The sequence below is a fragment of the Prinia subflava genome, chromosome 1, assembly GCF_021018805.1.
Source record: "Prinia subflava isolate CZ2003 ecotype Zambia chromosome 1, Cam_Psub_1.2, whole genome shotgun sequence".
Lineage (NCBI taxonomy): Eukaryota > Metazoa > Chordata > Aves > Passeriformes > Cisticolidae > Prinia > Prinia subflava.
In genome coordinates this window covers 17,979,652-18,002,630 of record NC_086247.1, presented here as the reverse complement: position 1 = coordinate 18,002,630, position 22,979 = coordinate 17,979,652, and the positions used below count along the sequence as shown (strand labels likewise).

The following is a 22,979-nucleotide window of genomic DNA, read 5'->3' as shown; positions in this document are numbered from 1 at the left end:
AAAACATGGAAGTGTAGAAAAAGATTTTGGCTTGACCACATGTTCAGCATAGTCTATTTGTTTGTACCACACACTTCTAATTTTTTTAAAATGCAACATATGCAAAAGGTAATAAAGTCCCTGCTTCTGAACTCAGATAGGCCTGAGAGCAAAAGCATCCCTTGGTACAAACAAACGTAACACAAGTGACAGCCTAAATTTTGCAACATGTGATCAAAAGCGCTGTAGAATACTGTGATGTTAAGAAGTTCTTATGTAACATAAGAATCTATTTAAATCAAAGACAAAGACCAATAAAAGTAGCCAATTTTATTCAAATAACATCAGCTCTAACACATAATTACTTTTCTCAAAAAGGTTACATATTTATGAGCTTTTTAGTCAAATAAACAGATTTGTTCCCCACTGTAGAAGTGTTTCAATAGAATCCAGAGTCCTGAGTAGCCCAGTTAGGTGCCTAAAAAATGAATAAAGAAGATTAGAAGAAATTACTGTATTACCCAATACTTACTGAAATTTGGAACGCATTAATTTAAACAGTTCTAATACTACATGGATATGTAGTGGGAATGTTGTTAATAATGAAGAATACCCTATAAGATTAAAGAAAGTGTTAATATACCAGACACACATACTATAATTGAGCTGTACAGCTAGAGTCCTCCAAGCTAGTAGTTTAAAAAAGAAGTTCTAGAAGATCCCAATATAAATCTAACAATAATTTTTCTGCTATATTTTTAAAAGAAAGTAACTTGGCACACCAAGTTTCATGCGACCTCCCATTAAGAGAATAAACTATTGCAACACTGCTTGTCCAACTTACACCAGTATTTCAGCCAACCACCGAGGAAGTGCACTAAAACTTTTAATGTTTAAGCTCTTTTACTCTGGTTTGTTCTGATTTTTTTGTTTGTTTTAAAGATGGATGGCTGGGTCTCATACCATCCCCATTACAGTGCTGTTCTACCTCACAGAGCTTCCCATATTGTAATGTGAAGGGAAGCAAAACCAGATGATCTTGCCAACTTTCTCATTTTCACTGGTTCTACTTAAACCTTTCAATGACTTAATTACCTTTGCTAGAATTTCACTAAATGGATTTAATAGTCAGGGTTTTGCACAATTCTTCTTCCATGTTCCAATCTTAAGCACCATTCATTCTCCTTTCAATACCACATATGCACCTACAATACTTTTGAGTACAATTCATCTGGAAAAGGTATTATAACTACTTTCATTAAGTGTCACACTTCATAATCTGCCCTTTCCTGGTTGTGGAGACTATTTAAAGGAAGCAGAGCAGCAAATGAAGAAGCAGTTATGGAACAGAATAAAATAATGATGAAGAGAAAGGCTAAAAGAAAGCAAGAACCACTGTCTAATTCTCCCCACGACAAAGTACGTATTTTCCAATGTATTTCCTAGTATTAGAACTAGGAGTAGGTACATGTGGTGAATTAAGGCATAGGTTAAGAATTATACTTAGATTTATCTCTCACAAAAAAGACAGCAAGAATTCAGAAAAACAAACTTATACTGACCTCAGATCTACCACTCTGATTCAGTTTCTTCTCAATGTTCATAGCCAACATTTGACTACGAAAAGACAGGCTTTTGGTCTTTTCAATCACTTGTTGATAAGGTGAGACTGCATTGTTGCCCATGACTACATGGCCCTAAAACACAGCAAAGACAGAACAAATTTAACAATTGCTCAGCATGCAAGGATCTTTAATGTTATACTCTGCTTTCAGAACTTTCACAGATCATCTTACAGACAAGAGCAAAACACAATAAATGAAATCCACTACAGTTTATCCAGGAACAGAACATTTTGATTTCTATTGTTTTTCTTTGTCCATGAAGTAAAAGAATTTTAATGAAAAACTCAACAAATTCACTTGGATCCATCTGGCTTTAAACTTAAAGACAGCAGGTTTAGATTAGATTACTATGAGGGAGGAACAGGTTGCCCAGAAAACCTGTGGGTGCTGCATCTCTGGAAGTACTCAGGCCAGGCAAGATGAGCCTCTGAGCAATCTGGTACAGTGGGAGGTGTCCCTGCAGGGGGTTGTAACCAGACGCTCTTTAAGGTCCTTCAACAAAAGCCATTCCATGATTCTGTGTACAATCTTACCAGCTTGGAATCCAATTTGGCATCCAATCGTGCATTTCGAATCAGATTGACAATCCATCTTTCCGCTTCTTCAGGAGTCATATTCAGTTTATCTGCCAACATACTAAAAGATACCAACTCATTAAATGGCAAAATAGAATCTCTCTGATGTTGGTAAACATGGGACTATGGCATTCAAGTCAAACCAACACAACATATGGCCCAGTCCAGGATTCAATAAATACTGCATAGCTGGGAAGCTTACTTTCATTTGACTGAAATGACTTTAAAAATGACATACAAGCTCTCCTGCTTGTATCTCCCACCCCCACTGCAAATAAGAAATTCATATCCCAAAGCGTATACTTACTCATTCTGAACTGCACCAAACTGCTTTTAAATCTTGACCAGTACAATTTTCTTATGTTACTATTAAACCTTGTCTACACAAACATTCCTGGAAAAAGTTTCATTTAAGTAATTTCACTATTAACATAAAACCACCACTACTACTACAAAAAAACCCCATCTGAATTGCTTTTATTTTTATTTAAATGCAATCAGCAGCCAAGAAAGTATAGACTAACCAGTCTGAAAAAATATTTAGCAAAACTTCATTCCAAAATTCAGGAACAAGACCCATGAGACAGAGCTTGGTACAGAAGGTATGATAGATACACTAAGCTAAAACTTGCAATTTCAAGGAAGGAAGGTGGGAGAGAGCAGCGAAAGGGAAATTCTTAATCAAATAAGCACTTTTGTCCAGGAATAATTCCTCCTAATAGCCTCCTGTGGCTTTCCAGCTAACTCCTTTAGCTTCCTGCTGGCAGTTGGCTCATACAGAGCATTTGTAACGCTCATTCTTCCATCAGCTTTCAGACCAAGGTAACAAACATGAGGTAAGGGCTACCAGCATGACTGAAAAGCCAGCTGGCCACACTGAGTTGCATAAGAGGTCAACTTCTCACCATTTTACAGAATCTTGCCTAAACATCTTTTTCTCCACTTAAAAAAGTGATTTTCTTCTTGATGATTATTTACAGGAAATACTTCATAAACTATCAACCAGCTTATCTACCTGGCTGGACTTCTACATGCACTTCTTTACCAGTCTCTCCTATACGGTCTCGATCTCTCACCTTCCTCTCAACTATAAAAGCAAATTCTGCTGTTTTCCACAGACAAACATGATGTGAATAGAAAAAAAAAACAAAGTAACTTAAAATATTGGATTTACACTGACTTACTTAAGCAAAGTAAGACAACAAATGGGAAACAAGTGCTTGAACTTGGCAAAGTCAGGGAAAGTAAAATCCAACCGCAGTCGCTACTGTTCCAGTAGGCCTTTTAATCTGAGTTTGAATGAGCAATTGCAAAGGCAGGAAAGAGCAGAAGACATCAGGGATGGAAATTTTTGTGGAATAATCAGTCACTTGGACAGAACAGGAGATACTTTAATACAAAAAACCCCCATATAATCACTTGATTACCCCTAATCAGTGATGTTAAGTGTTAAGCATTTGACTTGAAACTAAAGAAATTTTGAACTGAAAGTACATGGGGGTGTGTGTAATTCTCATATTTCTCTTTTATAAACCTTTTATAAACCCCTTAAGGAAAGGATGCAACAAGTTGTATTATAAGTTGCACTGTTACAAAGATTCCTGCTATAATTCAATAAAAATTAAGTCAATTAAATGAAACACTATTAAAATTTAAAGAATGGTCTACCATTTCAAGTTACAGTAGTTACAGTTTATTTCAAATGGCAGTTTCACCAAAACAGTTGCAAAATTAATTTTTAAATAATTTCTGTCCCCCAGTTTTATAAAGAAATCCACTTATTTCGGTCATGCTAGGGCTAGTGTTACTTAAGTTTTCATTTACTAAAAAGGCCAGCTTAGTGAGTTCCCCACATGTTCCTATATGAACAAGCCCATCTTATATAAAGTTTTCTTGTACATACAGTACAAAAGAAGAATGAAGCATATTCAGCTCTCCAATTAAATACAGGCATATCAAACTAACTAAAACAGAAATAGCTTCTATTATTCTATAATCTATTACTCCCTATTAAACATGGTATTTCGAACCAATCACAGGGTGATTTGGGATGTACAAACTTCAAGTTACAATTGATAAAGCAATTATGTCCTTTGGAAAAATGTCAGCTACCTAGCAGATCTAAGTAGTTAAAAAATTAAACAGGCATTTATTTTTATTTAACATAAGGCATAGAAAGTTTCCCACTGTTTTCAAATTCATTCTAAACAGCTAAGCAGTACTCATCAAGTACTGTGTTACAATAATCCAGTTTTTTGCTCCAGGATTAGCAGTGGAAATCACTTGCAAACAAAGAAATAAATGTAAGAACTAAGTCTCAGCCAAACATTCATTTCAACTGGCTCATTTCTTCAAAAGCAGCTCTGAAGTACAACAATAAATACTTATGTACCTAATTTAATCAGCCCAGATATAATGATTGTTACAGCTTGCATAGAAATTTAAGGCTGATATCATCACTAAAAGCACAATGACCTACTGAGAACCACCTCATTACTGACGACTGACTCCATGTGCTAGGAATATCCATGTCATTCTGACATAAATGTCTCAACTCCAAATCTATCACTTGCCTCAGAACAAACTACAATGCTCATAAAGAAAGGACACTGCTACCTATATTTCATATGTTAATCACTCACACATAATAAGGACAGCAAACTACAATATTTTTTATCATATCTAAAGTTAAAATATCACACACAGCACAAAACATATGCACTATTACTATAAGTAATATATTTTTTAATACAAAATAAAAAAATGGCAATCACCTATCACAAAATTTGATAAAGTTTGCTGTTTTTGCCATAATGAATCACTGGTATGTTGCCCACAGTTTATCAGTATCCTTTGATACAAGACTTGAAAAATTCTTAACATACACATTGCAGAGTCTCTGCTCATTGACTGGAGTCACGTTAAGAGGAGATTTCTTAGAAAGACATCTAATCTCTAGCTAAAAAAGCTTAGACATCTGGTTTCATTGAAAACTTGTGCTTGAATTTATTGAATTTATGTGCAATATTTACACCACTAAAAAGAATTTGTAAGAAAGAGCAAGACACAACTGGGCTTTATATTCCCCAGAAACTCATCCTTAAGAGCACTGTATGTATGGTTTTTTTTTTCCAAATACTTGTTCAAACCCCCTTTATGCCTAAGCATGCGATACTCTGCTCAAAGTGATTTTAGATGACACATTAGCCCTCTTACAAAAACAAATAGGAAGTATGGAAAAGCTCTGCTTTTCCATGTAATTCCATTTATTATTAGGACTATATGCTTAAACCCAATACACCACAGCTGACTACAATTCACTGTTTTCCTTTTACATCAAAGCTATTGACTATTTTAGGCTGATACGAGGGTTAAAAAAGTATTTTCCAAATGCATTGAAGACAACCACGTCACCCAGTGACTAACGACTAAAAGTAGTAAGAATCAGTCATTTTTCCACCTATACCTATCCATAAAAAAATCAATTCCTCCAAGAAGTTTGCAGTATTAAGACAATTTTCTCTCAAATCCTTTCCTTTGAAATCCTTTCCTCAGAGGACTAGAGGCACACATTTGCTCTGGATATAAGCTAGTCACAAGACTCCATTAAACACGATTGATCAAATTCATGAATGAAAAAAGCAATGTGATTTAATAAATTTCAAAGAATATACCTATAAGACAGATATGGGTATCTATCTATCAAATAAAAATAAATTTAAGCAATTACTGTATTTGCAGCTTGTATTTACTTAATATTAGCACTCTACCTCAACATATGGAACTGAGGTCCAGAAATTTGGTGACACTGGGTATGAAAGTTCCCATTAAATCCAGTAGAGATCCCACTTAAAACCATAGCAGCTTTAGCTTGAAAATAGTGCTTGCTTGGGGGGGCTGGGGGTGGTAGAGAGAGGTTGTTCTGAAGTTAAACACAATAATTAAACTCTGAAATATAATTGCGATTTAAGTACATCATAGCAGAGCTATAAAACTACTAAGAATACAATCCAAATGAGATTTCAGTTAGGATTTAACCTGACAACTGAATACTTCCTGAAGTCTCCACTGTTTGTCAAACTGCCCTCGGTGACTGATTTTCTGAGCTGAGGAATGAAGACATTCTCTTACCCAATGCTGATGCACTGATGGATGCGACAGAAAGTCTCAAATATAAAGAGCCGGGCATTCTCAATGAAGTCCTCCAGGCACGCCACTAAGAAGAAATCATTCACAAGCACCTGCAAGAGCAAGCAGAAAGAACACGAGAGCAAGGGTGAGTAAAAATTTACCAGCAGACACTGCCAATAACTAAGAGCAGCCCACAGTATACCTAGAAACATTATTGCAGTGTTTGAAGGTGTGGCAATAAAACTACAGATTAGCAATCTATAGCAATCTATAGACTATAGATTTTTACTGTTTCATTGTTCGGCATTTTACTAAATTGAAATTGCATACAACCATGGTCACTGAGGTCTGACTCAAGAAGACAGTAAGGCCATAACTCGACTGAAGGTCAAACTCTACTGCTATCCTAACTACTGAAGATCCTTTCAATATAAAATTTGACTCCTCACTTATCTTTCACAACAAAAGGCAAACCTGAGCTTTTCTTCAAGCATTTCTCAAACTTTAATGGAAAACTTGAACCTCAGCCAAATGCATGATTACCTATTTGCTTCTTCTTCTAGAACTTCTTAAATATAATATTATTATAACATTAAAGCTATATCCTTAACAGTAAGTCACATTTAAGTGTTACAAAATGAGTTGTCAAAAAAACTCAACACCACCCAACCGTGAATTAAAGTTGATCAGAAAATACCGGCAATGGAATCAAACACCACTTCAAACAAATTAGAAGTCCATTGTGAATTTTAGAGTTCTTTATTTAAAGGAAAAAGAGTCTTATAATATTTTAAGTCTTACTGTTTCACATTCTCTCAGCTTCTTCTGCGCTCCATCAAAATCAAAGTTAACGTACAAGCATTCCACAAACTCTGTGATAGGGTCCCTGTATGTGTAGGACTCCTGTCAAAAAAAAAAAAAAAAAAAAAAAAAAAAAAAATTAGGAACAGTATTAGAAACTAAGGCCATGTGGTCGCTCAAGTATTCCTTATAGTCTTAAAAAAAATTGTGGAAACAAGTGCATATATCGCCTTAAAAAAAAGCTGAGCTTCCTAATTCCTCTTACAAAAGCTACAGAAATCTGCTTCCTGCCAATAGTCTGGTTAAACAACCAGAGGTGTAATTTCACCTTCAGCATTTAATGCCGCAGTCTTTGGGTTAGGACAGTGTCAAGAGACTAGAGCTGTCTCTGTATCAAACCTCCAAATTTCATAAAATATGATATAATAGTATTACTAAATTTTGATTTCAAAGATGACTCCAACACCAAATCCTTCATATTTTAAACTGAATTATTATTTGATTTTCATGGACAACATAGCTAACAAAAATGCTACTTTCTATACACAAACGACTTCAATTTATTTTAGCATTACAGAAGTTACTCCACTTTCTGAGTAACCAGGCAGAGACGACATTACATTTATATACAATCATGTGAATTCAGATGTAACAAACATCCCCTTAAGTGTTTCTAATGCATATTTTAGGACAGCTTAAATCAATATGTATCAATATCTGCTTTAACATACAGTAAGATCAACAGATAAAGGGAATTCCTAAGAGAGATATTTTTCTTTATGGATCAGTCATTTTTTTCTTTCTCCAAAGAACTGTATTTACAATCACATTACATAGGTATAAGATTCAGTTTCATACATGTTTTTCATGTCAGAATTACACCTGTTAACCATTATTTGCAAAATGGTCTTCAAACAAGCACCTCAATTTCAATAAACAAACTGCTTACCTATCTTTTCAATACTTGCAAAGACCTTGGAATTATAAACAATCTTTTACTACTACTAGATCAGTACCACATAAATTTCAAATCTAGTTATAATTGATTGCTAGCTTTTAATAACTGTACTGTCACATTTGTATATATACACACACAGATACAACGTTTATTACACCATTATCAAGTGTACTGGTTTGTATACAAGTGGATTGCTGATTTCAGATTAAAATCTGGGCCATAACCCCATTGATTGCAACCAAGCAACTCTTACTGCTCTTTATCTCCATCCTCATGAGACTGTGACAACAGAACCATTTTCAAAAGAATGCACATGATCTCAAATCAACACACACAATTCAGTGGTTTTGAAATGTAAGAAAGAACCCTTATTCGTACAACAATTTATTCTACAGATAGTTGAAAAAGAAGAATCAGATCCAAAGCCATTTCACATTTCCAGTACTTAGTAATACAGAAAGTAAGAACTCTAGTACATGTATATGTACATACATCACTCATGTATATGAAAGGAGAAAAAAATTATTCCATCCTCTTACTGACTGATCTGCATTTTACTTCAGTAATAACTTTCACTGACAAAAACAAGTTTTACAATACCTCAAATCTTAACCCAGGTATATTACTAGAAAAAAGTTATCATGAAGTCTCCTTAAAAAAAGGGGCAAAAAGTACCAGACCATGCTGTCCTTACCTGCTGAATAACCTTGACTAGATCTTTCAGCACCTGTCTACGTTTACGAACATCCTTATTTGTTATCACTGCAGTAGTCAAATATCTGAGTATATGTGGGCACATTGTCTGAATTGCATTGAGATACCTAGAAAGAAAAAGCACAGGTAAGATTCAGAACTCAAAGGTATACTGACGTTTGCTGATGACACTAAGATAGGAGGAGCTGTTAACTCCTCAAAGGCAGAGAGGCCCTGCAGAGAGATCTGACAAAGAAACCAGAGGGCTGGACAATCATCACCTCTATAACATACAAAAAGGGCAAGTGTCAGATCCTACCTGGAACAGGGCAACCCTGGATCTGTGTACAGACTGGGGAATGAGAGGCTGGAGAGCAGAAAGGGATCTGGGGGTCCTGGGTCAACAATCTGAATGAGTCACAGTGTGTCCTGGTGAACATCAGACAGAATCACCAGCTGGGCAGGGGAGGGGACTGTCCTGCTCTGCAGCACTTTGGTACTGGGTGCAGTTTTGGGTGCCACAACATAAGAAAGCTATCAAGCTATCAGAGAGCATCAAAGGAAACCAACAAAGACTGCTGGATCTACATGTAAGTCAATCCTCTCACAAATAGATACAGTGTTTAAATTCTCATTTTTAGTCTGTGATTTCCCTCAAGAATCTTTTAAATAGCTTTTTACAAAATCAGAATAGAACAGTATCTTCACCCTGCATTCTTAAGCTCAGCAAGCTTGCATATTCATCACCGGCCTTCAATTTGATTTAAAGACCCCCATATAGTACAGTACAACTTACTGTGGCTGATAGAGAAAAAGGTCAATGATGTTGTCTCTCCCTTTAGGATGATTGAAAAACACGAACAAAGACCAGTGGATGAGCCATGTTCTTTGCTGAAGAGACTGCAGTGGAGAGCTGACAGACTAAGAGAAAACAGAACATTGGTTCAAGTCAAACACAACACAAAGTTTGCCTAAATACCCATGGAAACCTGGAATTGCTCAAAATTTTGTTATTTTGCATCAGCTCTTTGTCATCACTCTCAGGCTGAGTTTGACTGCCAGCTTTTTTGTCATCTCAATGATAAATCTACTGAAAATTATAACCAAGATACATTTTCCAAAATTATATTCCAAACTGTTTCCTGAAATCTGCATTTTTTAATGGCAAAAGTAGAGATTTTAGCTCTCCAAGACCATCATACTAACCTAAGTTATTTCCCTTCTTAATTCTGAATTTTGCTTCTTGTATTCCCTCTTCAGACGTGATCTGAGTAATTACTTGGCTTTTTCACCTTTTCTGTTTCACTTCCCTCCTAAATCTGCACAAGTTTTTTTGCCATAGACCCTCAGACAATGATGAAGCTCTATAAACACTTGCAGCCAAAAAAAGAGAAATGTAATTATCTTTATTTAAACCTGCTGATAATGGACAAACAAGGGTTCAGCTCCAAGTACCTGTAATAGCTTTGAATTTCAGCAGCACTTCAAACATACTACAAAACAACCTACTGAGGATGAACTGACATGGCCGGTAATCCTCCCTCCAAGGAGTAGGACAACAAACTGCTATGATTCTATCCTAAAAAAGTCTTGGGAGCTTAATGAACAAGTCAAGTGGTGTATTATAACCATACAGAATCATAAAGAGAACAAAGTTACAGGAGGAAATTTGTTAACACTAACTATCTGTCACATAAAGAAAGACTGGGGGACAGAAAAAAACCTGGTTTTTCCAAGACTGGTTTGTGAGAATAAAACTTTCACATCTCTGATATGGCCAATGAAGCTCTACAAGCTTCAGTCTTCAAAGAGGAAGACTGAGAGGTCCTTAATCTCATCAGTTGCTCTAAATTAGTACTGCAGCCCCACTCCCTCCTTAAGTTCTTGGTACTCATCTGAACTCAGGAGTTTTGTCAAGAAAATCAAATTAGCTGAAAACTGTTCCCAAATACAAGCTGTCTTGTGTTTTCTGTCAAAAAGCACTGTCTTTATGAGATACCATGGTTTATGTATATGCATTTTATTCTTTCCAGAAAATGGACAGTACAAGCACCTGAAATTTAAGCTGCAATTTCACACGATGATACCTTGACCTCAAACACATCCTTAAGATTTGTTTATTGGAAATGTATTTGAAAATACAGATGCAAATCTAAGGTGTTAAGAGGCAAGCAATTTGAAAAAGAATGTTTCATTATTTCTTCATGAGCATCCTTTGACTCTCCCACTGCCAATAAGAAAGTTTCAAGGGAAAAGGTGGTAACCTACTCCTAAACAAGACAGCAAGTGATTTATAATAAAACTTGAATACTAGCACCTCTAACCTCTCACCTTGCTAAGATGTCCAAGATTTTACTTACATTATTATCTATTGTCTCCTTTAGTCTTGTGAGATCTTCCATAGCTGCATCCCAATTCTGCATCAGGATTTCAGATGCCAGTTTTCCCCAAAGAGAACTCAAAGCATTTCTGTCTGTTGCTGGAACCTATGTGTACCAACAGCAATGAAGTCACACTTAGTAGTTTGCTAAAAATGGTAATTTACTTTTAAAATTAGAAAGGGTATTGTCTGACAGTATTTTTCATTTACAAGATATCAATTCTGCATAGTCCAACTCTCCAAATGAAGTGGGGGATTTTTTTTTGTTTGTTTGTTTGTTTGTTTTCAGAAAAACAGTTTAGGCACAGAAAAAAACAGTAGTAAAATTTCCTATGCAGAAACTAGGAAATCCTGTCAAAGTAAGACAAAGATCCATGCTGCTGCAGTTTAAGTTAAAAAAAGACAAAAAAAAAAACACCCAAAACAAAAACCAACAACAACAACAACAAAAAAAAAGAGAGAGAGAGAGAGAAGCTGACACCAGATGACACACTGGTTCCAAATTTATTTTGGGTTTTCTTTTCTTTGTTCTACCATACAAACATGCTTCCAAACTAGGAAATTGAGGTTATTACAAGGCAAGTTCCTAAAGAACTCATAACAGTAGGTAACCACCTTCAAAAGGCTAGCATTCCAAACTTTTCCTGCTAATGCCTTGCCCAGAAGTGCACATGTTACAGAAATGTCCAGTGGAACTAGAGCTTTGCAGCAGTGAAACTGCTTCCTGGAAGGGCAGCCCTAAGGTCAAGCTGTGTTAGTTTTACACAGGAATGAGCTGCACTGTGTTATTCACAATGTCAAATTCTGTTCTCAGACTGGTTACAATAGTTCTTTCACAGACTATGTTTCATCACACAGGGCTTTTAAACAAATCTTCTCCCATCAGAATTAGTAACTGAAGTCTTATACTAAGCTATTATCAGCACAAAATCAGTACTTCACTTTTTCAGGTTACTTGACATACAAGAACATAATGCTATGCCCAAAAAAAGGCATGAAGAATTAAGGACAGTCATCTACAAACCCACATATGTAACTTTCATTTTCCCTCTTGGCACATAAAGGAACCTATTAACACTGAAAGCCAGCTTTAGCATCAAAATTTAGACTAATAATTCAACTCATTCCTACTTTAAGCCCTATTCTTCTGATTTAAGATACATTTTCCATTTTTTCTTCTTTAATTACAGTCAATTACAGAAATTTTTGTGGTTTACTCTAGCAATATTTCAGAGAACTAAGAAATACTTTTAGATGGGAATAGAAACTAGCAAGGAAAAAGCATCAAGGTACAAACCACTACATGTTTTCAGCAATCACTGCACAAATCTCTGAGATACTGCCTAGGAACTGCATATCTTGCAGGCAATCCAGGTGCCAGTTCAGTAGGTACTGAGTTGAGAAGGCTCACATGCTCTGTGCTGGTTCCAAATCATTTAATTAGAGGTAGCTATTCACAATAACTGCTTTTAGGTACAGCAGCTGTTCCAGATACATTATCTGGATTTTCAAGCAGTTACCTTAAATTTCCATTTGTTAGTAAAGCAGCACATTCACTGACCACCAACAATAAATTTACTGTGCTGAGATTCTTACAAGACATCAAATCTTTATTCTCAAAATTCACTCCCACCAGTAACAAATGATACGAATTACAACAAGATGAAAAGAGTTGCTTCAGAGATGATGGATCTGGTTCTACATTTATCATCTGAGCTGTCTACATTTCATAGGGATATGACTTATACTCCTAAATCCATCACAGAATTCAAGAGAGGACAGATGAGAGTTCAGATAAGAAGCTGGCAGTTCACCATTACCACCAATTACATTCAATCCACCTGCAAGCTTTTCACTGCTACATCTACATCTGTGCACAAAATCAAGTATTCATAAAAACAAGTATTCATTTCATTGTATTCTGTAATTAAATGTTACAGACATACAAATTTAAAGGACAATTCTGCGTTCTACTTGAAAATAAAGGAATTGCTGAGTAGTGATGATTATTAACCATTACTATAAACTTTGGCATACAGTAATTGCTTCAAAAAGCTATAAAGTATCATAGGCTAAGAAGGAATATAGACAATTTACTGGTTTAATTATTTCATTGAATGTAACACCAAATAAACCAAAAAAATAAACCCCAAACGAAAAACCAATCAAAACTTACCAGAACCCTAAAGAAGTACAGATACTCTGCAGCTCCTGAGTAGTTACCACACTCATACTGGAATTTTGCATACCTATAGAGTGTATCTAGGTACTCCTGCCTAAACTGAAAAGGAATACAATAAAAGTTTTTATTTATTAGGAAAAAAAGACATGTTGTCACAAGCCAATTTAAATAGTAGAGTAAGATCTGAAATCTGTATCTTTTCAAAAGACATTGTGCATAGGAAAGACCACAGAAAAGTATTATACTCTCAATCCGTGCCATGGAACGAAAGTTTATACCAATACTGGAAAAAGGTGAAATCTTGCATTACAAAGTAAAGCACACCTAAGTTCCACAGATGCAGCCAGCATTAAGTTTCAGCTTTTTTTGTTTGTTTGCATAAAAATTGAAAGTTCAAAGGCTTAATTATGTTAGTATTAGGAATTCTACCTGTTAGCTACACTGACAGGGGACAGGACAAAACGCTGCCAGCTGTGGGTGGACACTCGGAACTGAACGGCAGCAGCTACAACACTTACCCCGTGCTTCTCAGCTAAATAGTCAAACAGCATCCGCCCATCTCTACAATAAAAGGATAGAAAGTATTGTTTGTACAAAGTAAATTTGTACCCACCATGCAACACTACACATTGCAACAATTTTTAAGGTAAAACACCAAAAACTGAGCATGAATTTAAAGTAACGTTCCTCCACTTGTTCAAAAGCAGCTGCAGTCATCTATTACTGTGTCATGTAGTTTCAAAAATCTTAAAATGATTTTAATTGTAAGTAAAGAATGCAACCTGCAACAATAACTACAGTTAAGAATGAGTGGAACGTTGTTTTAAATTTGATAGCATCCTTAGCTTTCAGTATGAAAGTTAAATTCTGAATTAGAGCTCTTCCCACTCTTGTTCCAATTTCAGAGCAGTTACTCAACCTTGGATTTTAACAGGAGATGGGAAAAAACATACCAAAGACCAAAGTAAATAAAAGTAGAAAGGAAAGCAGAAAGGTGCTATCCTACTGTTGGCACCGAGGCAGTGTGGGTCACAAGAATATCTCTACCACAGCAAATATGAGCAGAACACAGAACCATAAAAATAATCATACTAGTAAGTTCTAAACATCTATGATCACGTGATCACATCTCTGAAGCCTGGTTTTTATTTAACATTAATAATAAAAGAACAAGCCGTTTTACCTAGATTAAAGAGAAGTTTAAGCCTCCAGGAGGCAAGCTGTAAATTCCCTGAGAAAAAGACACTCTATACAAGGAATATTTTCTCATTTGCTCTGAAATCAACTGACTGCAAAGATGTGAGTTTGTTTAAATTAGAATTTATGGTACAAGATTCCACAGGGAAATGGCAAATTGCCAAGTGAGTCAAGAATGACAATCCTCAGTCTTACCTCTGAAGGCAATTAAATAACCTCATTGATCTGTTCCACTAAAGCATACTTCAAGGGTGAGGAATACTGACTAGCTGTAATTTTAGTCAAGTTCCTCCAAGAGCTGCTTGGACAAGTGAAACGTTTTGGCTTATTCTTGAAAGAACTTCTACCTGCAAAATCTCCTTTACACATTATTTCCCGGAGTTGGATATTCCAAGGAGTACCATCATGGATCAAAAGTAATGATCTAAAGTCCCGATAATATGCAGCAATCTGAATTTAACACAGATTCAAAATCACCAGCAGAAATTCCCAAAAGAATCAAAACTTCTGTCTGCTATCTACAGCACATTACTCAGGTCCAGACAGATGGCACATCCTTCAGGCCAATTCCACCCATTACTATCTTACCCAAATAATCCAGACTAGAACTACAGCTGAGCCAATAACCAAAACCAGAACTTCTGAGCTGAGACGTTTCCAGATATTTTACAAACAAAAATCACATATTAGTTCTAAAACAAAAGTTGCTGCAGATGAGTAGTAGGGCTAATATTCTATAGCATTAGGCAAGTTAAATTCCATGCATTTGACTCTTGCTCACAAACAAGGTATTTCCAATTTGAGGTACATTCTATTGACCAACTTCTGTGAATCAAGTCAAGCAACAGAGCACATTTCCCACAAAACACTGGTATTTTAGTAACATTTTTCTAGGCAAATTATTATTTAAAAAACTGGCTAAAGGCAAAGCAAGAATTGGACAAGACCTCTATATGTTCAATTAAATTTGAACAGTTGTGGAAGAAGACTTTTCTTTAAGATAGGTTCAATTGCCATAGTAACTGGGACTTTCATTTTCAAAGGTATACCTCCAAAAGCAAGTGATTCCTGGCTTTGCACAATCACAAGTCATAAACAAATCCAATTTCTTTTCTTTATGTAATTATCTGATAGAACATCCATCCTGAAATCAGATCAAATGGCAGCTTAGTTAACGATGTTGTTACAGAGGAAGCCTCAGTACGTTCTGGTGGTATCAGGATAGAAAATAAACTTCTCCTGACTGCTGTTAGCTGCAAAGCTAATGGATTTCATGATTCCTGCTGACCTCTTGTTTTGTGTGCACTGAGACATAACACACTGCACCTCACCCTTTCTGCACCCACCAGGATCTAAATCAATCTATAACAAATTCTGAAAACAATGCATAGAGTGGAAAAAAGAAGAGAGGCAAGGAAAAAAAGGATTCTCATGTGTATTTGAAACAGAGTAAATTCTAATCAAGCTCCTGTCCCTTGAGGGACCCATATTCTTCAGGGGTTCTGTTCACAAACAAAGGTATATTCAGAGAGATTTCTGCAGACTAGAAAGCAGAGTCTGTACATTAAATACTTTTCTAAGAAATTCCAGAAGTAATGGTCCAATCTTCTGTATCAACAGATGCATAAAGCTTGCCAACAATAAACCCAAGTACAGGCTTCACCTTCAAGTTAAACCATAGGTTCTTTCCGATACAGTATGCTCTATTTAAAATTTAGGGCAGCTAAGGCTGAAGAACGGATCCAGCTAATGTTCCAGTTTGTCAGACACATTTACAACAACAGCAACAAAGATTCCTATGTAAAGGAAACAAGGAGTAATTTATAAAACAAATACCTGAGCACCTCTATGCCGAAGGTGCAGTTACACCTCAGTGACTACAGCTGAACTCTTTCCTACAGAGCCCAATTCAAGCTTAACCACAGTGAAACTCTGACAGACCTCAGATTCAAGGTGCAGACAAACTCCTTCTACTTTAATCACTCCCATAAGAAAATTTAAAAGAAATTGGATGCATCTTAAAAAGACTATTATGAGCACTACCTTACACCACCAAGTTGGAACAGTTTGGGGGTGGAGCGAGTAAGCACGAAAAGGACAGAACACCCTAAAGAAATATCTGCTCTGAGGCTGAAGGGATGCTCAGCCACCAGGCCTCCCAGACTAATACAACACTCCATAATCTTTTCTGGAAGGCAGAAGAGAAAATATGAACTGTTTCAGTCTGTATTTTCCCTCAAAAAACCCTAAACCCGATCAAAGTCAAACAAAAAAAGCGCCTGTGATTGGAATGCACTGGATAATGATCACTTCTACTAAGCTGATTCATAAACATTAAAAACAATAAATGTCTTCTGCACAACAAAGAAAAGCACTGAAAAGAGCAAACTGTGTCCAGCAATTTCAATTACCTGACCACAATCACTACTTAAATACTGAACGAAAATAAAAATGTCTTTCTTGCAGATACTACACAGAAAGCATTCCCAGCAACAACACTTGAGAGGTTCCAACAAGCCATCCTGACAAATCATGTAAGAAATTACCTCGTGGACTGCATTTGCCTGGTCGTCTCTGGATCCTCAAACATCTTGACAATAGGTTCTGTTTCAGCTTGAAGCTGCTTCAGCTGTGCAACAACAGTTGTTCTTTTCTCACGCAAAGCTGAACACAAACAAAAAGACTTTAATGTAATGCTTTAAGATTTCATGAACCTACCTGTAATTACATGATGCTGACACTTGAACACATCTTGCCAATTCCTGCCTCACCTGTCCTCTCAGTCAAGTCTCAAACCCAGCTCTGTATACCAATTCTATAACTCAGTAAAAACTTCTAACTTCTAACATTTGGTTCTTTTCCTCCCGTATGGAGGCCAACAGAGAGCAGGTACAGCTGGAGCAGAGTCTGTATTAGACAAGGTATCTTCAGGCCTCCTTAAAGGGAGGAACAACCTTTAACTGAGTTCACTTATTCCAAATAAACTTGCAAAAGAGTAAACAGTCCAATGATACCACAAAGACTGATTTTCTTCTGACTGATGATTAGGTTCTGAAGGAACATTTAGAGCATACTTAACTAAAAATTGACAGGAAAAATTTCAAGCAGCTCAACCTGCAGAATTATGATTTGGAACACTCTGTGTTTAATGGAAACATTAAGCCCTTTATGAAAAATTGTTAGGAAATTAAACTAGGAGTTTTAGGGTGATTATTTTACACAGACCCCAAATTCCTCACCAAGTGCTAGTAATGCAATAAAATGAAGACTTAAACAAAATTCAGAAAAGTGTATATGCTTAAAAAAAAAAGGAAAAATCACCCTGACATTGGTAATGTGACCCAGGACACACATGGGATCAGAGAAGCCAAGTCTAAATCCCAGGAGATAAGTGCAGGAAACTGTGAAAGTGAGCCAAACACCAGAACACTCAATGCCACGGTGAACACAGTCAACATTTCTTTCATGATTTGACTACACAGATATTTGAACAGGACATCCAAAGTGGCTAACACCATAATGGTGACCCAACCTAAATATAAGAAAACTTGCCTGACAGGAAATATTCCAATAAGGAGAAATTATCTCCACCTTCAGTTGACTCTTGAGATTATAAAAGAGGAAGCAGATGAAAGATAAAAACATTCAGTTGACTTACTAAGAATACGAAAATGTTTTCCTGCGACATCTCCTGGGTGTGTAATTGTAAGTTGATCTCATGGAAGACAAGACAAAAGCAACTATAAATTGTGCAGGGACATCTCTAATTATAACTGTGTAAGTGAACTTAGTTTTGAGTACTTTAAACAGTGAAGTCTTAAAAAAGGATAGTGTAAACTTCTAATGACACCAGTGATTCCACAAGTAAGAACCACCTGTCCATACACACATTCTGATAAGTGCTGATACAAGAAGGTGACACGAACCAGAAAGATCTCAGAAGTTAAGGCCTTTGCATAGGAAGCTGTTCAAGCAAGCACCCTGAACAATGGACTCTGTGTAAAAGAACTAGCTCTGCTTATGTTTATTGAATAAAAGCCACAGATCAAACAACCTAAGTCATTGTACAAAAAAACCCCAACAAACAAAAAACCCTCAAAAATCTGCCAAACTAATGATGTAAAATCTTAAAAGATGTAGTGTTTTTCTTACTCTTTTTAGACAAGTGTGGAAATTGCTGGTCCTTAATGAAGGCAGAGCTCTCCAAGGGAGCAAATTCATTCAACTTTCTTGCAGCTGTGACCTTATGAAGTTAAACTCTAAGGCAATCTGCTCAAGTAGTTGGCTATAATCAGAATTCTGAAGATATGTGGAGTAGTTACTTTGTGGAAGTCTGCTACAATTGCCACTTCTTGTGTTGTTTGCTTCTTTAATATTTCAGTCCTTAATTACTACTGGTAACAGTAATATTCAACAGTTTAAAAAGGCTGAAGCAGGGAAAGAAACAGAAATACCTATTCAGCTTTGAGGGGTTTTTTTATAGCCTTGATACAGCCTGACTTTTTAAATCAGTAGAACTGCTAAGTAACCTAAAGATGAAGTTATTATTACAGCTGTTTCTTAGATTTCAGAAGTGAAGCCCTCTGGTTCTCATGACATGTTACAAGTCCCATGTGCACGGTACACATGCCCACAGCAACACCTAATGCTAGCACAGGCTTGGTTAAAACATTGACTCCAAGGTCCCTAAGTTCATCAGCTCTCTTCTTCCCAAGAGGAGAGTGGCCACCTCTGCAGCTTCAAGAGCCTGAAAAGAGCCAGACCCAGAGGAAGAAGGCAACAGCACCCAAGTCTCTTCCTCCTAAGATGCCGGCGAAATAGACTGCAGTCCCAACAGCTAAGAAAAAGGTAAGGAATTCCCCAACATGAAAAGAAGATGGAGAAATAGGAAGCCAGTGAATGCTGAAAGACTAGGCCAGGAAGAAACAAACAAAATGAAACACCTAACCCATAAAAAAAAGAACTGGAAAAAACCCTTAAAATCAAAACGCCCACAAAGGATGGAAATTAGACAAAGCTAGATAATCTAATTTTCTCCCCATTCCCAAATGCTCCTCAAGATGACAGAAATTTAAGTAGTGAATAGAGAAGTTATCAAAATCATAGATAATGTAGTAAGAGATCACATTCATTACAATCTAAATTTATATTCTAGAGAAGCAGCAATTCTTATGTTGACAAAACTGATGAAAACACACATTTTCAAAAAATTCTTTCTCTCTCCAAAGTCTAAAAATCAGCCAGACAGAGAGATTAATGGAATTACTAACAATACAACTCTACTCTTAACATACTGGATGCTTTAAAGAAAAAGTCACTAAATAACACCAAATCCTGTGCATAATTTGACAGATGAAAAGCTACTGCAACTCAATTAGGCTACACCTTTAAAGTGCTTGAAATTACCACATCAGCATTGAAATATTTAAGAGGTCACTCAAAGTTTAAGTTCTTGACAGACCAACAAACCCAAACTTCCTAGGACCCAACATTCCATTTGTCTCAGTATTGCACATCCTTTTGGTAATGCTGAAGTTAAACAGTACTCTAGTTTTTGGATGCAACAAGCAATTACCACTAGTTATTTATTAATGTAGACAGAAAGGTTGCAAAACAAGCTTTACATCTAAATGAGCAGCTTACCATGAGGAATTTCATCGGAATAAAGATTTTTGTACACATCCATAGCAAAATCCACCATGTTGGTATCACTAAGGAGGTCCAGTTTTCCTTGGAGCAGCTCTTTTTCATTGTATATCTGAAACAGGAATTATTAATGGATTCATTTGAATAGCATTGAAGAGTTTCAGTTATGTATTATTACTTTTATGGCACAGTTTCTGAACTTCTGTACAACTGAATTACTTTAAATATCAAATCTCACAGCTCTATCATTAAGAGTACTTATTATAAAGGCTCTCTACATTTTCAGTCTTGACCAAATACCAAATATTTCCTGCTATCTGTGAAACCAGGTACTTCAAAAGCTAATTAGAAGTCAAGTAACATAAGTTTCTTAACAGGAACAGTAATTCCTATTGCAAAATTACATGTATATTTTAAAATATAACAAAACCTTTATCATACTTTTCTTTCAAAGTACTGAAGACTTTCCACAAAATAAAATGCTGAAATGAGTAAAGAGTATTTAAATTATTTAAAGTGAATTTCAGAAGAGATGCACAATATTAAACTTGCAATTTATTTGAAGTGCACATTAATCTAAACTATGTTGCTAGGTCTATAGCATAAGAACAAATTTAGAGTAGCTACATAATTGGATGGTGTACTTTTAAACTTTTCAAATTGTTTATTCTAGAGTTCATACTCCATAATTCAGCAGTGAGTTGCAAACTGCTGTTGAAGATGTGGGCAAGGGCCAAATCCAGAACAGTCCTCAAAAACACATTTGCACAAGGCCTGTATTACAACTTTGTGCACATCTCAGATATAGCATCTATAGCAGTTTAATTCAGCTCTGAACATTGTGTTGCTCAAAATTAATACTACAAAATTAACTGTCTAATTAACTTCAGCTGACAAAAAATGCTAATGTAAAAATACCCCCAAGATGACAGGCATTAAGCAAACGCCACATGCTAGGCAGGACAGCTGGTTAGGTCAAGTTGTCTCAACGAACCCATGGTTCATCAGTTCCTTTCTGAAGGCTAAAATAACACCTACTTTAAATTCCAAATTCATATAGCTTTACAAGTTTTGCTTCCATTTTTTAATAGTTAAGACTGATGAGAGTTTAGCCCAAAGTATCTGAAGCACTCGTCTGAGCTACCTCCAGCATTACGAGGTTCTTTGTACCAATAAAACTTAAAAATATACATAAAACAAAGCAGGGATAATTCCAGAAGAGACTTATATATGTTTCCAATACAAATTCGGATTGACATGGGTTTCAAATTAAAATTAATCAGCGTCACTGGCGAAACCCCAGAGCCCGCCCTGAGCTGCGGCTGCGGCGCGGCCCGAGCACCAAGGGCCGCGGGGTATCGAGGGTGTCCCCCGCCGAGGGACTGCCAACTGCGGCTGCATGGAGGGCTTTGACTTCTCCTTTCTCCGAATGTACGTGAGGGAAAGACACTACACCAAACCCGAGCAAGGAGAGAGTGCTGGAATCCTGTGCTGCCTCACAAGCGAGGGCCCGAGGAGATGCGCGGCGTGATCAAGGAGCGGCTCCCTCAGGCCTCCACTCTGCTCTCGGCTCTGCTCCCGTCCCTCCCCGGGCAGCCCCACACGCTTCGCCCCGGACTCAGGCGGCAGAGGAGCCTCGAGCTTCTCCCCACGGAGGCTCCGAATCCCCCACGGGCAGCGCCCGGCCCGCGCAGCGCCCGGCCCGCGCAGCGCCCAGGCCCAGGGGAAGCAGCCCCGGCCGCGGCGCACCCAGGCCCACGGGAAGCGCCACAGCAGGGCCTGCCACTTTCCTGCTCCCGCAGCCAGCTTTCCCACCCTTAGCGGAGACACTCACCTCTTTGACGGAGAGGAATTCCAGCAGCGGGAAGACCAAGTGCCGGTCCAAGAAGTGGGCGATCCTGGTGGTCAGGTCGTACTCCGCCATCTTGGCGCCGGCAGAGAGGCCAGGCCGGGGCGCGGCGCGGCTCTTCCGGGCGCTGCGCATGCGCGGCCCCGCCCGCGGCCCCTGCGCCTGCGCACTGCGCTCTGCGCTCTGCGCGGCGGCGGGGTCAGCCGGGGCTGGGGTCGGGTCGGGGGTCCCGGCGAGGAGGCGGAGATGAGGGCGATGGGGGCGATGGCTGAGCCCGTCCTCTTCGCTCCCTTCCCCTCAGCTGGGCCCGAGGCGGCTGTAGGGCCAGCCCGATTGCGCGGTGCGGGCCTGGGGCAGGGCCCCGCTGACGCCTTTCGTGCGGTGAAAGCGCCGGTGCAGCGCGTGAGCGAATGCCGGGCCATAGGCGGGGCAGTGCGGCTTGCCGGAGTGGGGTCTCTGGCGGCGTGAGCATCCCCTGAAAGCAGCTGTGAGCTCAGCCCCCACATTTTGTGCCGTGTGAGCTTGACTTGATCTAATCTGGTAATGAGAATCTGAAAAGGGGTCTGAGCTGTGCTTGGCACCGAGTGAAAAGTTTGTTAGGGTTGGTCCGTGTTGGCCAAGCTCTCCAGGGTGCCAGATGAGATGGAAGAAGGCTGGGGAGCTCCTGGACCGTGGCTTACACAGGGAAGTCCAAACAAGTGCAGAAATGTTCTGCTGAGTTTATCAACAGAAATAGAAGAACCACTAATACCAATAACTCGCATATTTCTTGTAGTCGTGGTAAGAAAGAATTAGTACTGGCTGCCCAGGGTAGTGTTTGAGTCCCCATCCCTGGAGATACTTGGAAAATGGGTGGATGGGACACTCAGGGACATGGTTTAATGGTGGACCAGATCTTAGAGGTCTTTTCCAACCTAAATGATTCTGTGATTCACCATGTTAACTCACCAGAAAGATAAAAGG

The 22,979-nt window shown here is 37.9% G+C and overlaps 1 protein-coding gene across 2 annotated transcripts; it reads right to left on the bottom strand.

Moving 5' to 3' along the window:
* Positions 1-294: 294 nt before the first annotated feature.
* Positions 295-22,157, bottom strand: EIF3E (eukaryotic translation initiation factor 3 subunit E). Of its 2 annotated transcripts, XM_063424830.1 has the most exons (14): positions 22,002-22,157; positions 20,165-20,279; positions 18,180-18,236; positions 17,068-17,185; positions 13,843-13,885; positions 13,319-13,423; positions 11,123-11,248; positions 9,559-9,683; positions 8,764-8,890; positions 7,112-7,213; positions 6,311-6,420; positions 2,138-2,240; positions 1,542-1,676; positions 295-457 (listed from the first exon to the last, which is right to left on the bottom strand). In XM_063424830.1, the coding sequence occupies exons 1-14, from the start codon at positions 22,149-22,151 to the stop codon at positions 419-421; spliced, it is 1,455 nt and encodes a 484-aa protein (XP_063280900.1). In that variant the 5' UTR covers positions 22,152-22,157; the 3' UTR covers positions 295-418. The 2 variants fall into 2 exon arrangements, with proteins under 2 accessions (XP_063280900.1, XP_063280964.1); XM_063424894.1 differs by lacking the exon at positions 18,180-18,236.
* Positions 22,158-22,979: the final 822 nt, after the last annotated feature.

Excerpts from the sequence above, each read along its gene's own strand:
- EIF3E (XM_063424830.1), bottom strand. The coding sequence starts at position 22,151 with ATGCGCAGCGCCCGGAAGAGCCGCGCCGCGCCCCGGCCTGGCCTCTCT. Across the intron at positions 17,186-18,179 it reads AAAACATTTTCGTATTCTTA|CTTTGCGTGAGAAAAGAACA; the intron begins GTAAGTCAACTG and ends GTTTGTGTTCAG. Across the intron at positions 9,684-11,122 it reads AGGAGACAATAGATAATAAT|TCTGTCAGCTCTCCACTGCA; the intron begins GTAAGTAAAATC and ends GTTTTCTCTTAG.